Source organism: Gallus gallus, chromosome 7 (genome assembly GCF_016699485.2).
Source record: "Gallus gallus isolate bGalGal1 chromosome 7, bGalGal1.mat.broiler.GRCg7b, whole genome shotgun sequence".
NCBI lineage: Eukaryota > Metazoa > Chordata > Aves > Galliformes > Phasianidae > Gallus > Gallus gallus.
Window position 1 is genome coordinate 1418025 of NC_052538.1, and position 23938 is coordinate 1441962.

The window sequence follows — 23938 nt, forward strand, 5'->3', positions numbered from 1 at the left end:
TGAACTAACCAAACATGGGTAGCTAGATGTCAGCTAGATTTAATCTCAGCCTCCAGTCAGTAAACATCCTGTTCAAACACTACCTGTGATTGAGAAAAGCAACAGCTGCCCTCCTACCTGAACTACCAAACACCTGTCGGACCAAACCTCACCTTAGTTCCTGCTTTCATGGGATTTCCCAGGTCACAAACCACCATGCGAGTTTGATTCTCAGTTTTAAATGCACACGACAGTCTTGCTAGAGCCTGCAATAAAAAAGAAAAAATTAAGGAACATCATTCTTTACCTCTTGACATCTCTTTAAAAGGCTGGAGAAGAGTGCTAGATATGCTGCATTAATTTTAACGTGGTTTCTCAGTCACACCATAATCAAGCACTATAAATTCAATGAAATCTGAATATTCAAGTTGGCAAGGAGACAAATGTTACTGAAGCAAGACAGATGGTCTTTCCAAGGTTACTGAAGGAGAAATTCAGTACTCTTATTTTGGATAGACCTCATGATATCAGTGATCTAAAGCATTTTTCCACTTAATTCTTTAAAACCTATGTGAATAAACTTTGGCAATCAGGGAAGTGTTAAAACTCTCAGCAAAAAATACAGATTGGAAGGCAAAATAACATGAATACTCACTAGCTTACTCAGCAAGAGGTGTTAGAGGAGCTATCAGATTTTGGATATACTTAAATTTGAATGGCTACCATTTATATAAAGACTGACAGTAGATACAATCTGTGTGTCAAGATCCCATCACACTGATCTTCCCTTGCTGCTACCAGCAGACTGAAACTGGAAACATTTGCCAAGGTGTCATGTAAACACAGGGCTTCGAAGACTCTTACACAGCATTTCTTTGGAGCTTTGCTTTAAGACTTTATCTTAAACAGTATCACTGATGGACTCTCTCCCGCAGGCTCCAAAAGCAACAACGACTCAAAGAAGAACAATATTTGCAATTTTACCTCGTTATTCCGAACAACACCAATGAAATCTGCTTGAGGCGGAACAATGACAAAGAGCTCTGCTTCATAGGCTCCTTCCCCTTGATTCTCAGCAGTGACAATCAGTGTTAAGGGATTGTCATCACCAATGTAGATCTTCTTCTGATCACTGAAGTAAAACAAGGGTAAAATAAATATATAAATAAATTACGTAGCCCAATACTTCCTTTTTAACAGAGTAAAGAATTATTAACAACTAAATCCCTGTTCACATTTGAGTTACATGCCCACTTTACACAAGTACAAGCACACATTTATAACAAAAGTTGATGGAAGGAAGGCTCAACTACAGGATACAGCCAACACCTCTCTAATATGTCTGTTCCAAATACGAATAGAGTATCTTTTTTAGAAAAGGTATTTTTAGTATTTTCACATTATCAACCAGAAGTTAAGCTAAGTATAGCTGCCCTAATGTAAAAAGTTTCTGAAGCATTTGCATGAATGAGCATACTCATCAGTTGTGCTGCTTACAAACATGTGCACACACTATGGGTATAACGGCATAAAGAGAGAAAACAGTTATGAGCAGAGGTAGTGTATTCAGAATGGCTTTCAGGCCTACCAAGCTCAAGAAGCTCAGCCTCGGGAAGAGAATTGCGAGTAAGAGCTTGTTCTTTTTTCCTGCATATATAAAGGATATCACCAATACTGACAAAAGGCAGAAGAAGCCTTATCCACCCCATGCTGAAGAGAAACGTGCCTGTTCACATTTTCATGTCCTGTCTAGTGTTAAATAACGGAACACTGGTGTAACTGCAACTAACACTATGATTATATCCAGGTTGGCAAACATGGAAATAAAATGCTGTGTTCAGTAGTACTGAAGAGGGTGCATTACTCTCCCTGTATTACATGCTAGTGACATTTGGTTACAAAGCAGGAAAAAAAAAAGGTTTTCCCAGCAACAAACAGGTCCTACTTATTTCAAGAGATTATTTTAACAAATGTATTACAAAGCTCTTCAAGTCCAGAATTCAAGTAGGGATGCTACATTTTCATAATGGCATTTCTGTCATATAATTACCTTCTTACTGAAACCTCCAGCTTTGGTTTGCAGATATTATCCTCACCACAATCCAGCAGAATGTGTGCCTATGAAAAAAGCAAAGGCAAATTGATTTAATAATTTCTGCATAACATACATTTCCAATAATATTATTTCACCACTGAATCAAAGAACCTGCCACACATTTCAGCTCCAGGACTAATGCCTACATGACTTCGTGCTCTTTCCTTACTTGGAATCTATTTATCTTGAGTTTTTGAAACAAGTTAAAACTTTCCTCTTTACAAACAAGAATAGAAACTGTATTCAAAAGAGCAGAAACAGAAATTGTTATGAGATCTGTAGAGATAAATGGATAAAATACATAAAGCAGCACAGCATGAGGAATGGAAGAAACACTGCAATCCTTCAAGGGTAACATCTTCTTTTCTCCAGAAAAATGTTACACTGTACAGATGAAAAAAGTTCAGTGCTAAGGATTGAAATACTAAAAAAAAGAAGAAATATGTCACAGAGAGAAGGAAAAAAAGACACACAGGAAAAAAGCATACAAGTCCAATCTAAAGTTCCATAACTCAAAGGCTAAGGCCTAGATGCATGTTTTTTTAACATCATTTGTGAGAAGTGCTAAGATGAACATTGAAAGCTGAAAATGTGTTCTATGTTCTGTCATCACACATCTTCTAAGAAATATACCTGTCTGCTCATATTAGCAGGGATGAACTGGTTGAGGATAGGATGCAATCCTGTTGCATCTACAGCTGTTTTGTAATCAAGACGATATTCCATAAAAATTGTAATGGGAGTTAATTTGTCTCTAAATTCAGATTCATCCTAAGGAAAAAAAAATTAATTACAATTAGAACACAAAAATACAACAAAACCGAAGTTTCTCTAGTTAACAGCCATCCCAACAGCAACACTGAGTAGTTTATTTTTATTTATTGATCAACTTGTAGTAGGAACTAGGAGGCCAAAACAGCATTTGAACACCTGAGCTCTTGTCAAACTAAAAGACCTCTTACCAAAGAACCTGCATTGTAGACTTTCAATATATACAGTCCTGGTTTTAGCAAGTGTGATTTACACATGTAAAACAGAAAGATTATGTCATAGAACTCCTAGCAGCAAGGAGCCTTTGAGTCTGAACAATTCTCCTCTCCTTCCTGTAACGTAAAGTATTGTATGCTTCTAAAATCCCTCATAGATGTTCATCTTCAGACTTCCTAAAAATATTCTTTAACAATGGATTCATTGGCTTTCATACTATTCATTTCAAATCACTGTTGAGTTCATTACAGGACCTTACTTCAGCAGCTCTCTTCTATGGACAGAAACGTATTAACTCATTTCCTGACAGTTTTCAACTATTTTTGTGTTCAATTTCAGGTCATCTCATGTAGACTGTAATTGTTATCTTCCATATGAGAATGTTTTTCCAGCCAGAGTTTCCTCTCCTGGGTCAGACATTATATTTGTGGACACCTGTCCACATTTGTAGAGACTGAAGCAGAAAGACTGATAAAAAGCAAATGGAGCATTTCGACTATTTCTGTCTCCTCTAATTTGCTTATTTTTGCTTTTTGGTTGAAAATTTGTATTTTTCTTCGTTTCTCTTACCGCCAAGGTAGAGGCACAACCTCTTCTTACTGACTTTCAAGTTTCTTGTAAATTATAACTAATTTTGTGACTAGATGACTTGTCTGAGAAGTGCATTAAAGAGTTTGGAATTGAATTTCCAGTCCATTTAGTGACCAGGATCTTAATCAAAATACTAACTCCTCTTCATCCTCTGGTAGCAACATTAACCCAAGAAAGATAGACCAGTTTAATAGTTCTATGTTTATCCATTAGGCATGAAGTTTCTCCAGTAATGATTTCCCTAAAACATAAGTAGATGCTCACCCTCAGAAAAGCATCAAGTTCTTCACAATTCATTTTGCCTCCCTTTGTAATAGTCATGTTCTTGGAGTGGCTAGGCTGTTTGCTGTGGAGAAAGAGAGCTCTCCTTATAGCTCCTTTTTGCTTCAGTTTATCCAACAGCAGCTCCACTTGAAAATCTGTCCAATACAAAGCATATGGATTAGGGATATTTTATCCAATTAAACACAAGGCAGATTTGCATCAGAAGTGAGTTTAAAAGCTAATTTCACCTTTTAAATAATATAATATTATAAATACAACAATAAATACTTAATACTTGGAACTTGTAAAACTTCCATTTATTTAGATATAAAATCTGTTAGTACTTCATTCCCAATACAATAGCTAAGAAGTACCACGATTATTCAAAATCAAGCCCTGCTCTGCTCATTCTTTCCAAACAAACTATATTACTGTTTTCACAATAATAAATTCTTAATTACTTGGGAACTGCAAGAAAAAAAGCTTTTCTATCCCAGTAAAGAGTAAAGTAGCCTTGTACATAATATTTGTATAATTTAACTGTATTGCTAACTTAGCTACTTCATATATTCAATACAGATGATGACATATTAAGTGTTAACAGCAATTTTTATCAATCTTCCCAAATCATACCTCCTTTATTCATGTCATACAGCAAATTAGGAAAAGCATTTATAATTGTTAGTCACAACTTGACTACAGCATGCTATCTGCCATACTATACAATCTCAAGGAAAACTTTAAAACCTGTTTGAAGCAGTCTTTTTCTGATTCTGATCTAGAAAATCTGATCCCAAAATCAGTGATATCAATGAGAAGCTGAGGATTTCAACGAAAATATGAGAAGTGCTTTGTGCCTTGTCTACATTCTTAAGGCCTAGCTATGCGTGTGCTTGAATATTCTTGATTAAAACTCTCCTCTAAATAAGATTTCATATCAGTTCTGTAAAATACAAAGAATTTCAAGGCTAATTCCACATAATGGTGATACATATGCTTCAAGTCCCAATTACTCTAAAAACCACACTGATTTCAACTGACAGAAGTTCCAAAAAAAAAAAAAAAAAGAAAAAAACCAACACCAAACCCTACTGAAGACCTCGTAGATCTGTATAGCTACTGAACTGACAGAATTGTGTAATAAATGGTTATCATTTGTTTCAGAAATGAAAAAGAGTTATGACTAGTACTCATGTCTGCAAACAGGATAAAAAGAGACAGTACAAAAATGTAATAAAACTTACTGAGAGAACTAGGGAGCTTTCCTTTGCCATCTGCTTTTAAGCAGAACTTTACTTTGAAGCTGTTTTGGAAGAAAAGAAAGGATTAATTTCATACATCTTCCTCCTCTTCCTTTCCCTCCCTCCCCCCCAGTTTTCTTCTAAATTTCTGTACTGTTTTTCTCAGTTCAAAGGTCTTCTGTTGTGAGACTTTAGCTCAATCCCAAGCCTTGATTCCTACTAGTGGAAAAGAAATTGCAACCTATTAATGAATAGGCAGCAAAGAAAGCAATGCAAAGCTTTGGGGTGCATCAAAAGGAGTATGGCCAGCAAGTCAAAGGAGGTGGTTATCCTCCCCCTTGACTCTGCCCTGGTGTGGCCACATCTGGAGTACTGTGTCCAGCTCTTTGCTCCCCAGTGCAAGAAAGACAGGGATCTTCTAGAGGGAGTCCAGCAGAGGGCCACAAAGATGATTAAGGGCTTGGAGCATCTCCCTTACAAGGAAAAGCTGAGAGACCTGGGGCTGTTCAGGCTGGAGAAGGGTGAGGCGAATCTCATCAATGCTTGCATATGTCTGCAGGGTGAGTGTAAAGTGGACGGGGCCAGGCTCTTTTTGGTGGTGTCCAGCGACAGGACAAGTGGCAACTGTCCCTAGCTGGAACACAAGAAGTTCCACACGAACATGAGGCAGAACTTCTTTATTTTGGGGGTGATGGGAGTACTGGATCAGGCTGCCCAGAGAGGCTGCAGAGCCTCCCTTCTGTGGAGATACTCAAAACCTGCCTGGATGCTTTTTTGAGCTACCTACTCCAGGAAACATGCTTTAGCAGAGGGGTTGGATTTGATGAGCTCTAAAGGTCTCTTCCAACCCCTACAATTCTGAGTTTTGCTTCATGTAGGAATAGTTACCTGTGAAGCACAGTGTTTATTACTGAAAAACAAGGTGGTTTCTTTATCCTAAAATCTTAAGGAAACTGACACTCTGAGTTTAAAAGGAAGTTAGCACTAGAAAGAAAAAGTTGGTTCAGATAATAATATAGGAACAAGATACTACAGCTGAACCAAAACCAGTCTACACAGCAGACCATTTCCCAAGTTTCTTCCATAGTCCTGTAACCCATTACCATGTTGGAAAGATCTTACTCTACTCAACACATACAATTCACCATCTCTGCAGGAAGGATTTATATTAGCAGACAGTGTGGAATCTAGTGAAGGCAGTGTATCTCACTCCACTGTTGTCAAGAAGTTCTTATTTAGTATTGCCTATTTAAGAAAAATCTGTGATTCCATTTATTTTTTTTTTTAACTGCCTGATTAGACTCCATTAATCCTTTCAAAACCTGAGGTTTATGAAAATAAAAGTTGAAAAGTTTGTTCTTCTCAAAGAAAAATAGGGATATCCTACTTACCATGAAACTTTTACATCTGCCAGTGAACAAGCTTTGTTTTCTGGGTTTAGAATGGTTGGATTAACTTCAAGGGCAGCATTCACTCTAATAACTGGTCTGGCCCTACAAAGAAAACATCCTTTTGAACAGCGTTCAGCACCATGGTAGACAATGCCCTTCCCACCAAACTGCAAAATACACACTTATAAAATAATTTGTGGAACTACAAGAATAACAAGTAATCTTATAGTTGATTAAGAAAAATGAGAAAGCTTTTATGTACTCTTTTGCTACCGTCAGAGTTGTGACATGGGCAACTGTGTTAAGGAAAAGTCCTTCCTATTTTCAACACAGACAAGTAAACTATCTTCCCCAAACAGGCAAGTCTTGATGAGAATATTGGGACTGCACAGCATTATAGCTAGCAGCATCCTGTGTATTAGAATCTAGAAAGCTGTCAGTCAGAAAGCATTAAAGAATTTCAGATTTTCTCATAGCAACAGATATATTGAATAGGATAAATAATAAACTGCAGGTTGCAAATTTCTCCAGTAAAAACAGCAGTACAACCTTTTCCTCCTCTCTTATTTCCAGTAGTCTAGAAGACAGAACGGCAGAATTTCAGACTTCCCTAATCTTGCTTTCTTTTCTAACAAATGCCAGTGAGCTTTCCTTCTTCATTTACTGTTGTAAAAGCACAGAGTAATACATACCTATACAAAACAGCTGTATCAACACCAAAGGCTCCAACAATCAAGTCTAGGAACAAAGGAGAGAAAGGGGAAATAATACACATTATAAATTATTCTTTTAAAATAGGCTGTTAGAGGTAGGGCTGCTATTAATCTAAAGTGACATTTAGAGCCAAGGACCTGGATATCCATTTTTGTCCACGTCTGTGGCTCCTTTCAGCGAGTACCCAAAGCTGGGTGGCATAGTACGAGCAGCCCACTGCCCTTCAAGAATTTGTGATGGGACTGCATTCAAACCAGTTGCTCTTCCATTGTAGATATAGACAAGTCCTCTCTTGTCCTCTCCACCGTACGGTGCAGCTACTGCAATATCTGTAAACGAAAAGAACAATCTTTAACATCTTAAATATTTGTGCTCACGTTGATCTATGATTTCTGATGTTGTAATTTTGATCTATGTCAGTAGGAACAAAATGTAACAAGTCTTTAAAAAAATCATAATTTTTTTTTAATTGTATGCTTGGATATCCTAGAAACTTAGCAAGAACATATAATGAACTCATAATTGGGTGTGGAGAGTAAAAGGAACAGTTCTGCAAATACTTATGCACTTCAATAACTCACAGGTGGATCATATGGATTTGGGATAGTTTTGAGTTTATTTAACACCCAGAATTAGTCACTGCTGGAGACAAATCAAAAAATTAAGAGGAACTATTTGTCCATTTCATTAACATGCTCATGTTCCTCCAAAGGGTGTGACATTTTAATAGCTGTGGAAGATTCCGAGTCTACTGTGATCAGGGCTTGGCAATTTATTTTGTGGAGAATATTCAGTTACAGCAATTACATTTTTCCATTAACTGAGCTCTTAACAGTGAACAATAAACAGTAATAAATAAAATGCTAATCAGACTCTACAGGAAATAATACCTCTAAAAGCAGCTTAAGAAGTGTACTGATGATCTAAAGTCAATGTTTCCCCAGTAGGTTCAAAGACTTGCTTAACATGCAAGCGTTCAAATACTTAAGAAGATACAGAGAGAGTAATTACATGATTTCCCATCCTTCTTTTAATTTTCAAAATGTTTCATAAGAGAACAAACACTCAAAAATTTACCATTTTGTATTTTAAAACTCATCCTTACAAACTTTACACAAACAGAAATTTCAATCTTGAACCATACTGTGATGAAAAGCATTTTAATTATCACTCCCAAAATGAAACAGAACAATAAATAAATAAAGCAGATCTAATAATGGCATAATAATTACACTTACAACAAGGAAGATTTTTGCTACCATTTTCTCACCTATATGTATTTCAGACTGAAATACGATGGAATGAAAACGTTGCCTGAATCATCTAATCAATTGAGCAGGTTTTTGGCACTCAGCTGTAACCTTTCCAACGTCTCCATGAATAGGTGCAGTGATATTGAATCTTTGCACTAATTCTATATACTACCAGCGACTAAAAAGATTTAAGTATTAACTTGATCGTGTTAAATGGCATAGAGTACTTTGAGCTACCTTACATGTGGTACCTAACTAGCACATTGCATAAAGATTCTGAAGTTAGCATACTCATAGTTGGACTAAAATCAATTTTTTATCCATTAGTGGTAAGTTAATTATCCACTTAATATCATTCAATAGATAAATCACTGGAATAGATTATACAGCTTTACATCTCACTCATCTGCGTTTCTTACAAGGCTTCCAAGTATATTTTACAGATAGAATGAGATATTTCTAAGATAACAAAAGAAAAGATTAAGATGAAACACCAGTGATTTCATTAAAAAAAAACAAAAGAGGAGCTACCAGGGAATTAAAAAAATATTAGCCCCATGTAATTTTTGGTCTTTGAGAAAATACTTGCAATCAGAATGAGAAATGCTAAAACATGAACATTTATTTGTGAAATGTGTTCTCCTAGGGTTTCTGAAAGTCTGTGACCCAAAACTAAAATGACTATTGGCTGTTTGTTTGCTGTCCATTCCCAAGTGAAAGTTATAAGAAGCACTGGCCAAAGGCATGGGATTCCACACTTTTGGTTGCATCAGAGTTTCCATCCAAATATTTGCTCAGGAAACCCAGATCTTGGTACAGTTGGCTGTAGTTGTCACAAAACATTTTCAACAGACTTTTCCATGAAAAAGAAAATATAAATATATATTAACCAGCTCTTGGAAACAAATTCCCTTTTGTGTTTCTGGAGAGGAAGGTTGGCTTTAAACAATGGAAACAGGTAAATTGTATTGAGGATATCCTAACAGATCACAGTGGAGATTAAGATATTTAACCAAAATGTCTACTGTATTTATCACCTAGAAAGAAATACACTACCAGCTTAACAACTAAAACAGTCCATGCTGTAGTTGAAATGGTATAGTCTCTGCTCGATGCATACATGTAACTCCTGTTAGCATTCTTGGGAGTAGCATACAAGCATCGAAAGGAGTCTAGACCTCAGTGTCCAACATTCACCCATGGTTAGAATACTTAATGTTTGTTTGCAGAATCCAAACTTCATATTGTCTGAATTTAATCTATAAACTTAAAATTCTGGTCAGAAAATGATGTCCTACCATTAAAGCCATCCTGGTCTAGATCACCCAGAGGTGCAATAGCACTGCCGAATCTTGCAAATATCTCAAAACCATTCAGCTTTGCAATCTGAAACCCTCCAGAAGCTCTTTGAAGACAAATGGAAACTTGGCCGACCTCTTGAAGTTTCCCATCAGAACCTCGATCCATAAAAAGGGGGGCTCCAATAAACAAATCTGTGTAACTGGACCAAAGAAGGACAAGATTCTTTTAATAACAGCATGAAAATCCAGTTTCATTCTCTCAAGTATCCATTAGCAGGAATAATTCAGCACTCAAAGCCAATGTTAACATGAAAGTTTCCTATCTTTGAGTTGTAACAGAAGGCAAATATTTATGGCAAAGAAAGCCATATAACAAATAAAACAATTTAATGCATTTAAAGCATGTGAACACACATATATTTTTGTGAGAATATAAAAATAAGTCTACAGTTGATAAAATGTTGAAGTCAAGTGAAGAAGTCTATTATATAGATATAGTTAAACAAGTTAAGCAAGACAAAAATGCATATTATAGGTGTTTTGTTTTGTTTTTTTAAAGAAAACTTTTTTTTTGTCTTTCCCAAAACACACTGGGTGGAAGGGGGGAAAAGGAGCCCACTTACTCGTCCCCATTAATGTCTGTAGTAGCCACTGAATAGCCAAAATAAGCAGCCATCTAGAAAACAAAATTGAAAACACATTTCTGAGCTGTAATGATATAAACACACAAGAAAAATGTGTGACGATGATATATACTGCAAAAAAACTTCTCATTGGTAATTTGTCTTTTGTAGTCCGTCAGAAGGTAAACTTATCAGTTACCTTCCCCTTCTGCCTTTCATGATCCAGTACCCTTCCTTAGTTAGCAAAGAAGGTAGCATTTGCTCTATCCAAATAAGACTGTTTTTCTAAGTATCATTAAGTGCCTAAGAATCATAGAACCATTAAGGTTGGAGAAGACTAAGATCGTCTAGTCCAACCATCAGCGCATCACCACCATGGCTACTAAACCAAGTCCTTAAGTGCCACATCAACCCTTCCCTTGAAAACATCCAGAGACAGCGACTCCACCACTCCCCTGGGGAGCCTGCTCCATAGAACAAGAAGAACAGTACCATAAAACAGGAAAAGGCACAGCTTAGGATTCCTACAGACATTATAAGCATTTTTTGGCACTGAAGCTAATAACATAGGGAATTTTACATAATCCAGTATGCAAAATAGTTTCTCAACGTATCATTTTTCATTAAAAAAAGCTTCCCTGTCACCTACTACACTGAAGGAACATACCTGCTCTCCAGTGAAGTTGTACATGGAAGACATGTTTTTCCCATTGTAGATAGACACCTGCACATGAGAAAACATGCATTATGGCAAAGCAACAATATTCATCTTTTCCTTTATTATATAACTGTTTCAAATTTCCTACCATGCCTAGAGTTCTTGCTGCTCTTGGGACTCCTGATACAAAGTCTGAAATACAAAACAAGACACCCATGTAACATTCAGTTTCCAAAGCAGAATGTCCTCACTTGAACGAGGTAGCTCATTCCTTTGCACTTTATCATTTGTACTACACCACTTATTTGAAAGTCCTGCCCAGTGTATCACCATAATTTTTTTTTATTTTTATTTTTTTTAAACTGAGAGAAGGATCTTACCTTCTATGCCATCACCACTGAAGTCTCCAACAGCCACAGAATAACCTGATTCAGAGACAAAATTAGTAAATCACTTGAGGAACCTTTATAAGTCTTTCACCTCTCTAAACTCTTCACAAGTCTTGGTGCACAACCCTCCTGCTTCATGTTAAAATGCAGTGAAATGATTTTTTTGCCTCTGAGTAGATTGGATGATGAACAGCTACACAGGTAGACTGTAATTCATCAGCTTCCATGTAAGTACAGCAGGTTGTTAAATTCACCCAGTGAATTTGTCTAACTTTGTATACCAGGTCTTTTATGATCAGCAGCATGTTTCAGACAGACTCAAAGACTGTTCAGAACAAAAATGTTTGTTTGTTTTTTCACTAACTCAAAAACAAACTAACAACAACAACAACCACCCAGCAATTTAGATTCCATCATCATAATAGTTGTTTTCAAATGGAAATCCTGAAAGAATTTACCAAAAAACAACTTTATATCTGCAAAGCTCAGCAAATATTTGCTAGTCATCTTGTCAAATGTTCATTTGTAAAACAGTGTCAGTTGAGGATTCTGCAAATAGAACTTTACCTTGTATAGAAAAGGATAAAAACTGAGAGCAGTTTAGAATAGTACCAGCATAAAGGACAGAACTCTGAGCACTGGTCTTTTGGCCCTTTAGCTGAAGACTTTAGCCAAATGACTACACTGTTTTACTTTAAATGCAAAGAACCTTGAGAGACTTTAAGCATCACTGTCATTATCACAAAGCTTCTGTTTGAACGTCACATTCCTTATTCTCCACCTACCACACTGCTGAGTTGCTAGTTCAGGTCAGATTCAGAGAAAATGTACCAGCAGACGTTACTCACAGAAAAACAGTCTATTCCCAAATACTGATCACCTCTTCAGCTAAGAGATTTTGTAACGTTATCTATAGATCATGTGAACAACTTGCCATTTGCAGTTGGAAATTGAGAGATGACACACCAATCTACATGCATTCATGCAGATTTTAGTTAGAAGCATAATGAAGTTGTCTACATTTAGATATCCTTCCTGCTTTCTATCTGGTATGTAAAAGCGTAGTGACTTCTGCATGCAGAAGCAAGAACATAAATTTTACTTTCTCTCTGCAAATGTATTAAGAATATAAACATATTTATAGAGATTTTTTGAGGGAATCAGAAAAAGATGGGGGCTTGCTCATCACTAAACCCATACTGACTGCAGTCACAAGCAGTGTTTAGTTGAAAGCTCAAGCAAGCTTAAAATCTAATGAGCAAGAAAATGCACGAATCCTGGATTCTGTGGTTTCCCATACGGTTAGCCCTATTCTTGAAAATCTTAATCTGAATAACTTAAATTGTTGTTAAAAGAAATCATGTTCAAGGAAGATGAGGAAGAGATTAGAATCAGTTCCTGGGAAATGCCCACATCCACCCTTAGTATTTTTCTGGACACAGTTAGACGTAGGTAAAGCTAAATGATAATTTCTTACTTGCCAAAAGCCATCTTATCATTAGCTTTCTTTCCAAACATGATTCTGTCCCATTTTTGTTTTGTTTTGAGATGTTTTTCAGAAACAACTGCTTTTCTAAAATAAATAGCTATGTGAGTAACTTGTCAGGTAAAGATCACCCCTGATAAATCAACTTAGGCCTAAATTACAGAGCTCCATTATGTATGGAAATAGTCCTGTTTATTTTGTCATTAGCTGGTTTTTGAATCAAGATTATGGCAAGGTAACCAAGCTTCTCTCATACATCAATTACAGCATTTTCAGCTCTTTTTCTATCTGACGAATTTTAAATTAATAGTGTGGTCTACACTTGAATAGGAAGAATATGAATAGCAGAAGAGGTTTTGTGTTTGTTTTGTTTGCTTTCTAAGTACAACAAGGCTTACTTCCCTTTCAAACTACATACCCAAGTAGCTGTCATCAAAAGCAGCACTAGCAGGTCTGGTTGCTAACTGGTCGTCATATTTTGTACTGTAGACTTTGGAGTCATATTTAGCCAAAATCTCTGCCACTCGATCAGAAATGAGCTGGCCTGAAGAGAAAGAACACAGCTTAAAACACATGTGCACACATTTGGTAAACAAGACAGATTTATGAGATTCTTGCTTATGAAGCAACAGCTCTTCCACAGTACTAATCAGTAAACAGCCAACAGCAGCAGTGCTAGAAAGGATGAAAATGGAAATCTGGATCCTACTTCAGCAAAGATTTATACACATATTTAATCAAAAGCTCACAAAGTGTTTTCACTGAAAATAGAAGCCACTCCTGTATGTAAGGCAGGACTCGAATGGGACTGCTTAGTAAGGTAAAAGTAAGCACATGCTTGTGCTATTTCAGAACTGAGTCATCCTGTCTTGTCTGAATTCCGTAAAATGAGAGCTTAGTATGGCAGTAAACAAGCTATTAACAAGCTAGTGCTTTACTGCCTTCTTCCTGTTCTCATTTCACTAGCCACTAGATGGTGACTTCATCACATTCCTTTCTTTGAGTATAAGATTACATTATATTGCAAGACTTTTTTTTTCCAGGAGAGCACTGACTTCACATACATATTCCCCAGATGTGTATGCAGTACAGGGACAAATACTCTTCCTGCTTCTCAGAATGTGGGCTAAAAATATAGCTTTCGGAAGTATGCTATTGCTATCTTCTATTCAGAACTGAGATTTTTCTTTGGTAGTAACAGAAGAGAATAAATAGTTTTAACAAATGAATTAGCAGCTCTGCCAGAAAGCAGTAGGATGAATATAGGTACATAATCTGTACTGTATTCTGTCTGCAGCTGAATTTCAATCATTTCATTTTGTTTGGAGTTTTGGAAACAGAACTAGAAAGAAGCCTGCTGTGATGCTGAGTCTACACGTTGCCTGGCATTATATAGAAAATCTTTAATAAATGCTGGTGTTTACATTAAAATAAAGGCAACAGATGTTGGCAATTCTGTTCTGGTTGTAACAACCATCTTCTGAACTGAGGGCTATAGGTAAACACTGCATGATCCTGCAAACAAGTACTCACTGAAGCCCACATTAACAAAATATATAGCAGGTGTTCTGTGGAAACTGAACAGCACAGTTACAACTTACACCACAGTGCAAACAGATCAATGCAAATAAATGCAATATATCTTTGCCTTCAAGGGAAGTTCTTTGTACAGTACATTTCTCATGGAAAATGCATGTTCAATGTGCACGTGAGATAATACAAAATCTCTAACTTTTGAAAGAAGCAGCAAAATAACAAAGAATACTTATCCTTCTGGTACAGACACTATTTACATGTTCCCAGGAAAATGCATTTAAAATTATCACACAACTATTCCAAAGACAAAATACACCTACTGAGTTATTATTTCAGCTTTAATCTGTTGCCTTGATAACTCAGGAAATACGCTGAACGATGACGGAAAACTATTTCTGTTAGCTCTCTTACTGACAAAGATTTTGACAACAGTTGCAGGAGTGTGGATAAAAAGGAATAAAAAGATGTAGAGAAAACTGAAGAGGTCATCCTGTTCTGTAACTTAAACAGCGTATCTCACCTTGCCAGTAAAAACTGCCAGGTCCTCCAAGCAGGACTCTGTCTCCCTTGGGGGAAAAAAGAAAAGGGGGGGATAATCTTAAAATTAGTCATTTCTGAAGACCAAGAGAACATGTCCTGTATTCATGGGAATCAAATAACCTCATGCAAATAAACTGCATATAAATAAACCACATGTAAATAAATTGTAGCTTCATTGACCCCCCACCCCACACACACATATTACATTTTTTGAAGGAATGATTGATTAATCCTAATTAAAAATGTATGTGTTGTAGAACACTAAGACAAAGTACAATATCACTTCAGTGACTTGCTTCTCTACATCATCCATCTAAAATTATCAGCATAATTTTGGTTTGTGTTTTAGTAGAACTTTATATCCAGATAAGGCAACAGAAATACATTTAGGAGAGAGTATAAAGATTGCTACAAACCAATAATATGTTTTTTGGCCAGTACACAAAACTAGACTCATCTTCTGCCCCTCTTCTTTCTACAACTTCCTGTTAGAAAAGTTTAATTCAGAAAAGCTATGATGTAATTCCCCTACTCCGTATTCCTTGTTAGAATTGAAATCCACAAACCATTTTATGCAACTTGAACCACATTAGCTATCCCAGTGCTGGGAAATTGCTCCCTAAGTACTTGACTCAATCAGGCCATTGGCTTTGCTGCATCGCTAAGCCACTTACCCTCTTTTTAATCTAAAAACTCCCATATTCACCTCTCAGAAGAAAATAGGTCAGAGATTTGGAAATACCAGTCTTGCCCAACTCAGCTAGGGAGGTGGACTGGAGCTCAGCATTTGTTTTAACAAGGGCTACAGTCTGCACAGCAGTCCTGAAGGGTACAGGCAAAATAACTGAAACACTTCTGGGCCAATATTACTCTTTCCACAGTCTGTGGAAGAAAAACAAGGGTGTCCTCAGGCAAAGAATGAAGAGATATAATGCAATTCTAAGGTCTGAAAAGCCCAAAAGACTGCTACATCGTAAATAGGTCTTACCATGCCCAGATAATGCTAAACAATTTAACTGACAAAAAAAAAGATAAAAGAACTACAGTTAGTTCTGAGATTCATGCGCAGTTTTATTGTGAGTAGACTTAAGAAGTTATTGTGAATTAAAATATAGGTATATTAAAGGGAAGGAGAATACACCATAGAAAAAAATATAAGAAACACAGAAAAAAGGAGGTCTATTTCTCCTGGTCACTGAGAAAAACAAAGCTCCATTCACAAGAACGCTGTCTACCAGTTCCCTTCAGCAGTAACTTACTCTTCCTCAACAAGTAACATTAGCCATGCACTAGTCCTTCCAGAACAAAGTGTCTAAAGACTTTTGACGTGAGAACTAGCTGCAGCAGGGCTTTATAGCACGAGGCTGGGAAACTGGATTATTTATTTTTGACATGACTCCTAGAAGTGGTAAGCATGCTGTTGTGAAGGTGTAGGGAAAAACACGTTTACACTACTGGAACGGTTTGAAGGGATTGTTCTTAGTTTACAAGGAGTTTATTGTTTTCTTTCTCTCCCCTGCCTGACCAGGAGTGGTGGTTTACATGAAGTTTCATAATGTCTGTGCTTGTATGTGGTCTGTATCACAGTGGTTGTTAAATTGGAACCGTCTGCAGACTAACAGGAACTAAGTGACAATCACATACCTTTGTGAAGTCAATACTAAATCCACCTTGGCAAAATCCTTGCCCATCTGCATCAATGGTAGCTAAAGAATAGATATAAAAGGAAAAAAGAAAAATAAAAGATAAATATAATCAGTAGTAAATCAGGTTATTTTGTGGATTCATTCCGATGCATCTTTCTAGGTAACTTTGCACTCCTGACCTTGAAATTTGTCAACTTCTTCCTCTTTAATGAATATTTTCTCTTTACAAATAACTCACAATCACACACTGTAAAACCTTCAGGGCTGGCCTAACACGTATTCTAACCTTAACATACTTCCCAAGCCTATTGCAAAGTAAACAGTACCTCCATGTTCCTTCTGGATTTAATCTTAAATTATCAGGAAAAAAATGTTCCTAGTTTTATTCAAGAAACCATGGAAAATATGGAATAAGGTTTGCTTTTCTTATGGAAAGAAGAATTCTGAAATGTAAGTAACGATAGGATATTTGAAGTATTGCCTTAAAAGAAAAAATGCATACCCGGCTGAAAAAGTCCCCACATACTGAGACTCATCTATGGCTGGCTTAATCTTATGACTATACGGCTCCAGAACAGAAATGCAGAGAGACACTTCTGTACAAGTATGACTAACTCATGTTCATACATTCTTATTTAACCTCTTTTTCTGTTGGACCACAATGGATTTCTATCCTGCTGTTCACCAAAGACTTGGAAAAAAATAAAAACAACAACAAAACTTTATGCAAGTGCTCAACCTTTAGACTTGCATATTAGGAAAAAAAAAGTTATAAGCTTTTGAACTGTATACCAACTCAGCTACAATGCTAAGGATGCAAAGCATTTGGAGGGTAAGACTCAGTATTGAGCCATGAATGTAATTAAAACTGTCATCACGTATATACGCATACACGGAAATCAGAAGCTTCCTCTGTACAATATTGTGCAAATGAGCTTTTTCTTTAAGCGACATGGATAATTAGCTTCAGAAATGTCTAGAGTTGGTCTTCAAGTGCCAGATGTGTTGTTCTAATGTTATGCTATTCAGACAGCTGTGAAGAGCATGAGCTAAAATATTATTACTATTTCTGCTTACTGCACTGACTACAGTGGAACATCCACATCAAGAGAGGAAAAAAGGGCTTAGTTTCAGTGCAAGAGTCATTACTACTGCAGTGGTCAATAAAAAGTCTGGCATCTTCAAGTTCCAATTATATTTGAATCAAAGATTTTCCTCTGGCCTGCAGTAGTGAAAAAAAGGTCTGGACCCTGAGCATCAGTTGGAGGAGAATCCAGTTGTCTGGATTTAGCTTGGTTTATTTTAAAGTGCTGTCGTGTACATGAAACGAGGAAATACCTGTACAACTGCTTGCTTCAGATATACACAGAATATAACAAGAAAAATTCCTAATGCAAGCGCAACAAAGCTCTCTACACTTACTCGACCTGCAGGGTGCATATTCCACAGATTTAGATCCATCAAACAGGTAACAAGTCCCCACAGGCTCTCGCTCTTGTTTTGTTTCAGTTCTCCAGTGATACAATGGGGCACAAGCCTAAGGAAGAAGGTACTACAGTGAGAAAAACTCTTCTTCAAAACGCTGAGAGGTCTAATACAATGGAATTGCCATTTTTCACCGACTAGAAACCAAGGGCGTTTTGACAGATGCACCATGGGTTACTGGAGATTTCATTTGGGCAGAAGTCTTTATATTTTTAGAAATAGCTGACCTACAGCAAAAACTTTAGAAATAATACTTCCTTAAAGCAGCATTTGTAAGGAGTTCTTTAAGAATTTAAAACACATTTTAACATCAGAAAATGAATTCTACTACTTTTCCTCAAAGCCAGATAAAATTGCTACAACCTTCATGACCAGTTCAAAATTCTGAAGAAGCTAATTCTGAAAAAGACAAATCAAGCTGACTAGCGAAGCTTTACTCAAATTCTGAGTCATCCAGATCTTTCCATGTCTTTTCTACTACAACACAGCATTACTGAAGCAGCTGAAAAGCAACAAAAACTTACCAGAATTTTATCATTTTTGGATCTCACAGATGCTCCAAACCACTGATGAGACTTAAATTCCAGTGGATCATCAGGAGCAAAATCTCTGTTTCCTACAAAGAAAATGAGAAACAGGCATAATTAAACTAAATACAACTAAACATAATAAACCATTACAGTAAAAATTTAAAATGTTAAGTCATTGGTTTTGCCACACCCAGAGAAAAGCAGAAAACAGTAATGCTGGAAGATGTCACCCTTTTAGTGAAACAAGCTTTAAAAGTGATTTATTGATATTTATTTTCACATTCCAGGCAAAATGCAGCTATTTTTAGTGTTGTAAGCATGCAACATTTACAGCATCTTTGACAGGAACACAGTAACTATCTCATACTTCAGATATTTGATTTTCAAGTCAGATTACAGCACTGGTCAAGAATCAGTGCCAAAAATAAGTTAAGAACATGCTTCCAGAAGAAACATTATCCTGATAAAGTTATGCAAATTTTGCCATTGGCTGGAGTCAGGACAGAAATTCATCTACTATTCCGCTGAGTGTTAACATTTCTATTCTGAATGTGACTTCAGCACACAAAGCACAGCAGTCAGCATTCTTACAAGCTGTGAGGGCAGACTAATAAAAATGGCGATGAATTTACTCATACAGAGGAATAATTTCAGTTTGCGCTGTGCAATGATGAAGTTTGGTAGATGCAAATTAATGAGTGGTATTTTGTGCTGTTCTGAATATAAAAAGTCTTTTAAAAGTTTCGTATTTCTTATGTGTTTTCAATGGAAAAGTAGAAACTTTGCCAGCCTTGTGAGAAAATGAAGGTAACACACTGAATTATTATTATTTTTAAAAATGTTGCCTAAAATGCTGGTTTGCAGTGCCTAAAGCCAAGGAGTCCAAGAGTTCACCAGCCCTACATCACTTCCACATACTGGAGGGAAACCCCAAACCCAACCTTGTTATGAATCAGCAGTTCTAGTGCTCGAGACCTGTGACCACTTGAATCACAACTTCCTTTCAAGTCAGACACCTCAGAAGGCATGCTTTGTCTCGAGAGACTGTGTCACTTCCATTAGGAAAATCCCATGGAAAGTACAGTAAAAGCAGTTCTTATCTTCAATCAGCCAAAAAAAAAAAAAAAGCAGAGACCTGGACTACTCTCATTTTGCTCTAACATCAAAACTATGCAGAAGTCAAGGCCAAGCGCATAACATCACAGAGAACTATTGAGTTGTGTTGTTTTTCTTTTTTTCCAAATTCCAAAGGTAATGAGAAAAGGAAGAGAAAAGGAGAAAACACTTCCTTCTGTCATCCCCTCCTTCGCTTTCCTACTGCATAGGTGCTATTGACAAGGAGGGCCTGATGATTAAGCACATCTGCACAAATTTATGTACGCTGTATGCTGTCGCACAATGCTCAAACAAACGTAGTTTGAAGGTCTGCATGGCACCTCCTCACAGAAAAAAAAACCTAAATAAAAACTGCACAAATTATTTTCAAATAAGGAATGTCTTGAGCACGCAGAAAGTCCCTGTTTTGCTATATCTTTCCCTTTCCTTGCTTGTAACTCATGGAAAAATACAGACAGTTTTGCTAAAGGATGCAGTTGCACGACTGGGACTGTTTCAGATGCAGCTGCCCCCAGAAGGAGTAGAAGTTTCCATGTGATGCTATCCATATGTTTCTACTGCCAACCTTTGTCATAGCCCTACTCCTTTCTGGTCACATGTACAGAAGGAACCCTATAGAAAAAAAAACAGCTAGATAATGGCCCAACCCTGCTAACCGCAAGGGGAGGGAGGCAGTGCTGACCTCCTGGGGAGAAGGCAGGGATACAGGGCCAGGACTGGGATCTAAATCCTTTCTGGCAGCATTATGGGTTTTCACTTGGTTTTTCTCATTCTAACACCACACCCAAGGTTACACAGTCTAAAGACAGATTTGGCTTCTACCCCGTTTGTCCAGCTACTCTAAAGTACAAAGCCACCTCTCAGTTTTACTTGCCAAGCAAAGCAGTATGCTTTAAAGAACATAAATCTTGTTGGGAACAGTTACTGTGTGGAGTTTTATGTCTTTGTCTGCTCTTGGATATTTATACAGCACTACCTATTTATGACTACAATGGAAAGTAGTATAACAGTACTATACTGTAAAGCAGAATCCTACCCTAAATCTTATAAAAATGTGGAGGATATAGAGACTTCCAATGTAAGCTTCAAGCACTAGACAATAAGTAGAAGTAATGATCTTGTCAGAATAGCAGGTAAGCAGCCATAGAGTATTACCAGCAACCTGATTTTATTGTAGACATAAAGGAAATTATTTCCCTCAAGTTTCAGTTGAATGCAACAGCTGAGATAGAATGAGGTGATAAAAAGAGACAGATTGTTGCTTAGTGGCGCCATCCATCCATAGACTATGGTGATTGCACTGGAAGGAGGGGAAACCATTGTTCACCCAGCACACGCTGCCAGAACAACAGCTCTCTGCCTTTTCCCATTGTATTCCTGAGCTGCAGAAGCTCCAGTGCTGCCCACACCAAGGAAGAGGCAACATCCAGGGTGGCAACAATAAACAATTCTTCCTCTTCAGGCTTGCAGGGAAGACATTTTTTTCTACAGTATTGAAAAAGCCGTAATTCTACTTTACATTAAGGATAATATTAGAAAACGGTCATCAAAGTAAAACTGAAAGGTAAGCAACAAGGCTTTGAGATATAGTCAGAAGCTGGCACAGCCCCAAGTTAATTATGTTTCAAGTGTCATGACTTCAGAAGCCAGCATCACGATCAACTCAGTACAGTAAAAGCTGCTCCATTAGACACCTTAGCTAATGCCAGTGCCAATGCATATAAGGTAAAACATCTGCTTCAAGGATCTGCGTCAGAGTGAGTTAATCCTGTATTCAGTGCTTCACCAGGTGAAGGCGTTCTTTCCAAAGGGGGACCTACAGGCCTACTCTTAACTCTCCATTAAAGAAGAAACATTACTTATATTTGTCCACCCACCTCCCTTCAAAATTCCCCACAGGAACTAAAAACATAGAGAAATAGGTTATGAGTCTTTCTGCCAGCTTTAGTTTTCCCAAAGAAATACTAATTTTATGAGGAAACCCGGAAAACACCTTGCCATCAAAAATCCCCTTGTTTTAAAAATAAGAAGCCATTTGGGTTTCTGTTCTTGACTGGGGAGAACAAACATAAAGAACACGTGAGCCTTCATTGGAGCAAATCAAAGTTAAATAAAGAATATTAGCTTTACTGTGAAGCAAACTGACATTGAGGCTGACTTTGATGTTTGTGTTTTAGAAATCAATGGCCTGGTTATTGTTTTATCACCACATAATTTTTCAGTGGGGGAGGAGAGAGGGGAGAGAGCAGAGAGGAAAGAAAAAACCTCCCCCTCTAACTGTTAAAAATAGCAGCTTCTTTAATCAAAGCAAACTAATACAGATAGGATTTAGACATGCAGGGATTTATAAACCCAAGCCAGTGTTTTGACGTAACATAGTTGCCTTTACTGCTCTGACAGTTGTCATAGCCACTGATGTTTTCCTTCTATTTCTAATTTCCTCTGGAGTGTCTGAAGAATGTCTTAGAAGTGCCTTTGCACCAGCGCTGTACAATGTAAACAGGCATTCAAGCAAATATGCCAACTAATACAAATTTGATTCTGACTAGTTTTCGGTTCTTCTACCAATGCTATTTTCCAGATTAAAACACAGCCATTCCAGGGACTTCTCCTTGATGGGTCATTAATTCCAGCATTGCGTCATTTGACTGTAGGGTTGTATCTGAGAAGACAACTTATGCTGTGGTTTTTCCCTTTGCTCCTTCCTATTGTAGTAGACATCATATGATGATTTCACATATCTTTTTCATTAAGGAAAAATGGCTAATGTGGCAACTCCTTGCCTCACAGAGTTCTTTCTCAGGGTTGGGGGGGGGTGATGGGGTTGTCAAGGTCAGGAAAATTCCACACATCGGTGCTCCTGGACCATAGGAACACCATCACTTTACTAGATTACATAAGATTTAAAATTGTAAACTTAATTACATAGAATTAAAATTTGGGAAAACCAATGTGGAAGGATGCTAACTGGAATTAATAGTGAAGAGAAAAAAAAAGTTTAAGTCATCTATCAAATAAAAATAAGAAGATCAAAAGCTTTTTCAATGCTCATTTTGTTTTTGCTATCAGCTTTGGGAAGTTGCTGCCTTCTTTTTCCCAGTGCTAATGTGATGAGCTATAAAAATAAAGATATTACTGTAAAATGACAGGAGCTGTCTCTAACTTATTACCATACAAAAACCAGACAGGTTACAAGAGAACTGCGCTCATCCATTTACTCTGGAGTGCCAGACTGAACTGAGACAACCATGAGACAAGAGGCAGTGAACTGAAGAAGCCTGGCTCAGTATCAGCATGCTACAAACATTTGCAAAGTTGTAAATTTTAAATAGCCACCCAATTCACCCTATTTCCGTCAAAATCAATCCCTTTGTAATAAAGCCAAAATAAATGATGCTGCCAGTTCTAGGTAAAGGAAAAGACAATACAGCCAGCCAGAAGGAAAACAACCTTATAAAATAAACCAGAGCGCTGTTATCATAAGCCAGAATTTGACACAGCAGAAAGCTAGCTATCTGACATCTCAAACCTCAGAGTTTTCAACCTTAGTTACAGGCAAGAAGGAGCAAGTCCAAGTTTACCTTCACCTGAAAGTCCCGGTGCCGTGAGGCAGCTGATGACTCACCACGGTTTAGCAACAGTGCTTTGATACTGGCTCAGGACACAGAGGGACACAGATTCCCACTACTCCCCTTCCCTCTCCTGAGCTACAAATCCTGTTTCTCTCTCTGGGCGGAGCTGGAACAACTGGATCTTTTCCTTTGCCTAATATAACTAAGAGTCTTTTTTTTTCCAGCTTGTCATACAGTTGGGATCCAGCTACCCAAACACAGAGCCAACAGCGTTCATTCAGGAGCCTACCTAATCACGAAAGCATGAGCATTCTTCCACCCTCAGCTGTAATAACAAGTGGAGGAGGTTTTATACATTCTACCTCCCTCTTTTGTATTCACAGGGGTACCCAAAGCCCAAGGCTGACTTTAGTCATCCCGGCACGTGATAAGGATAACAACTTAACTTCAATGAGACTGAGGTAATCATAGATCCGGTGAGATCAAATCAGTCCATTCTACTACACATGAATGAATAGTCTTCACAAGATTTATTGGTTTG

General features: G+C 37.3%; 1 protein-coding gene and 1 non-coding gene across 3 annotated transcripts in view; both read right to left on the minus strand.

The window, feature by feature from the left end:
• ITGAV (integrin subunit alpha V) overlaps window positions 1–23938 on the minus strand; it is a 48661-nt gene that overhangs the window by 15313 nt on the left and 9410 nt on the right. For both annotated transcript variants that reach the window (NM_205439.2, XM_046943520.1), the window contains exons 3-21: window positions 18704–18795; window positions 18117–18231; window positions 16693–16754; window positions 15029–15074; window positions 13391–13516; window positions 11478–11522; window positions 11246–11289; window positions 11107–11163; window positions 10440–10492; window positions 9814–10016; window positions 7400–7591; window positions 7241–7286; window positions 6549–6650; window positions 5161–5219; window positions 3917–4071; window positions 2708–2845; window positions 2030–2097; window positions 964–1111; window positions 153–245 (exon numbers count right to left, since the gene is read on the minus strand). In NM_205439.2, the coding sequence (NP_990770.2) occupies window positions 153–245; window positions 964–1111; window positions 2030–2097; window positions 2708–2845; window positions 3917–4071; window positions 5161–5219; window positions 6549–6650; window positions 7241–7286; window positions 7400–7591; window positions 9814–10016; window positions 10440–10492; window positions 11107–11163; window positions 11246–11289; window positions 11478–11522; window positions 13391–13516; window positions 15029–15074; window positions 16693–16754; window positions 18117–18231; window positions 18704–18795 (1844 nt within the window). The remainder of the gene's footprint in view (window positions 1–152; window positions 246–963; window positions 1112–2029; window positions 2098–2707; window positions 2846–3916; window positions 4072–5160; window positions 5220–6548; window positions 6651–7240; window positions 7287–7399; window positions 7592–9813; window positions 10017–10439; window positions 10493–11106; window positions 11164–11245; window positions 11290–11477; window positions 11523–13390; window positions 13517–15028; window positions 15075–16692; window positions 16755–18116; window positions 18232–18703; window positions 18796–23938) is intronic.
• On the minus strand, window positions 9615–9690 carry MIR1559 (microRNA 1559). The gene has a single exon (NR_035043.1). It is a non-coding gene; the product is annotated as a microRNA 1559 (primary transcript).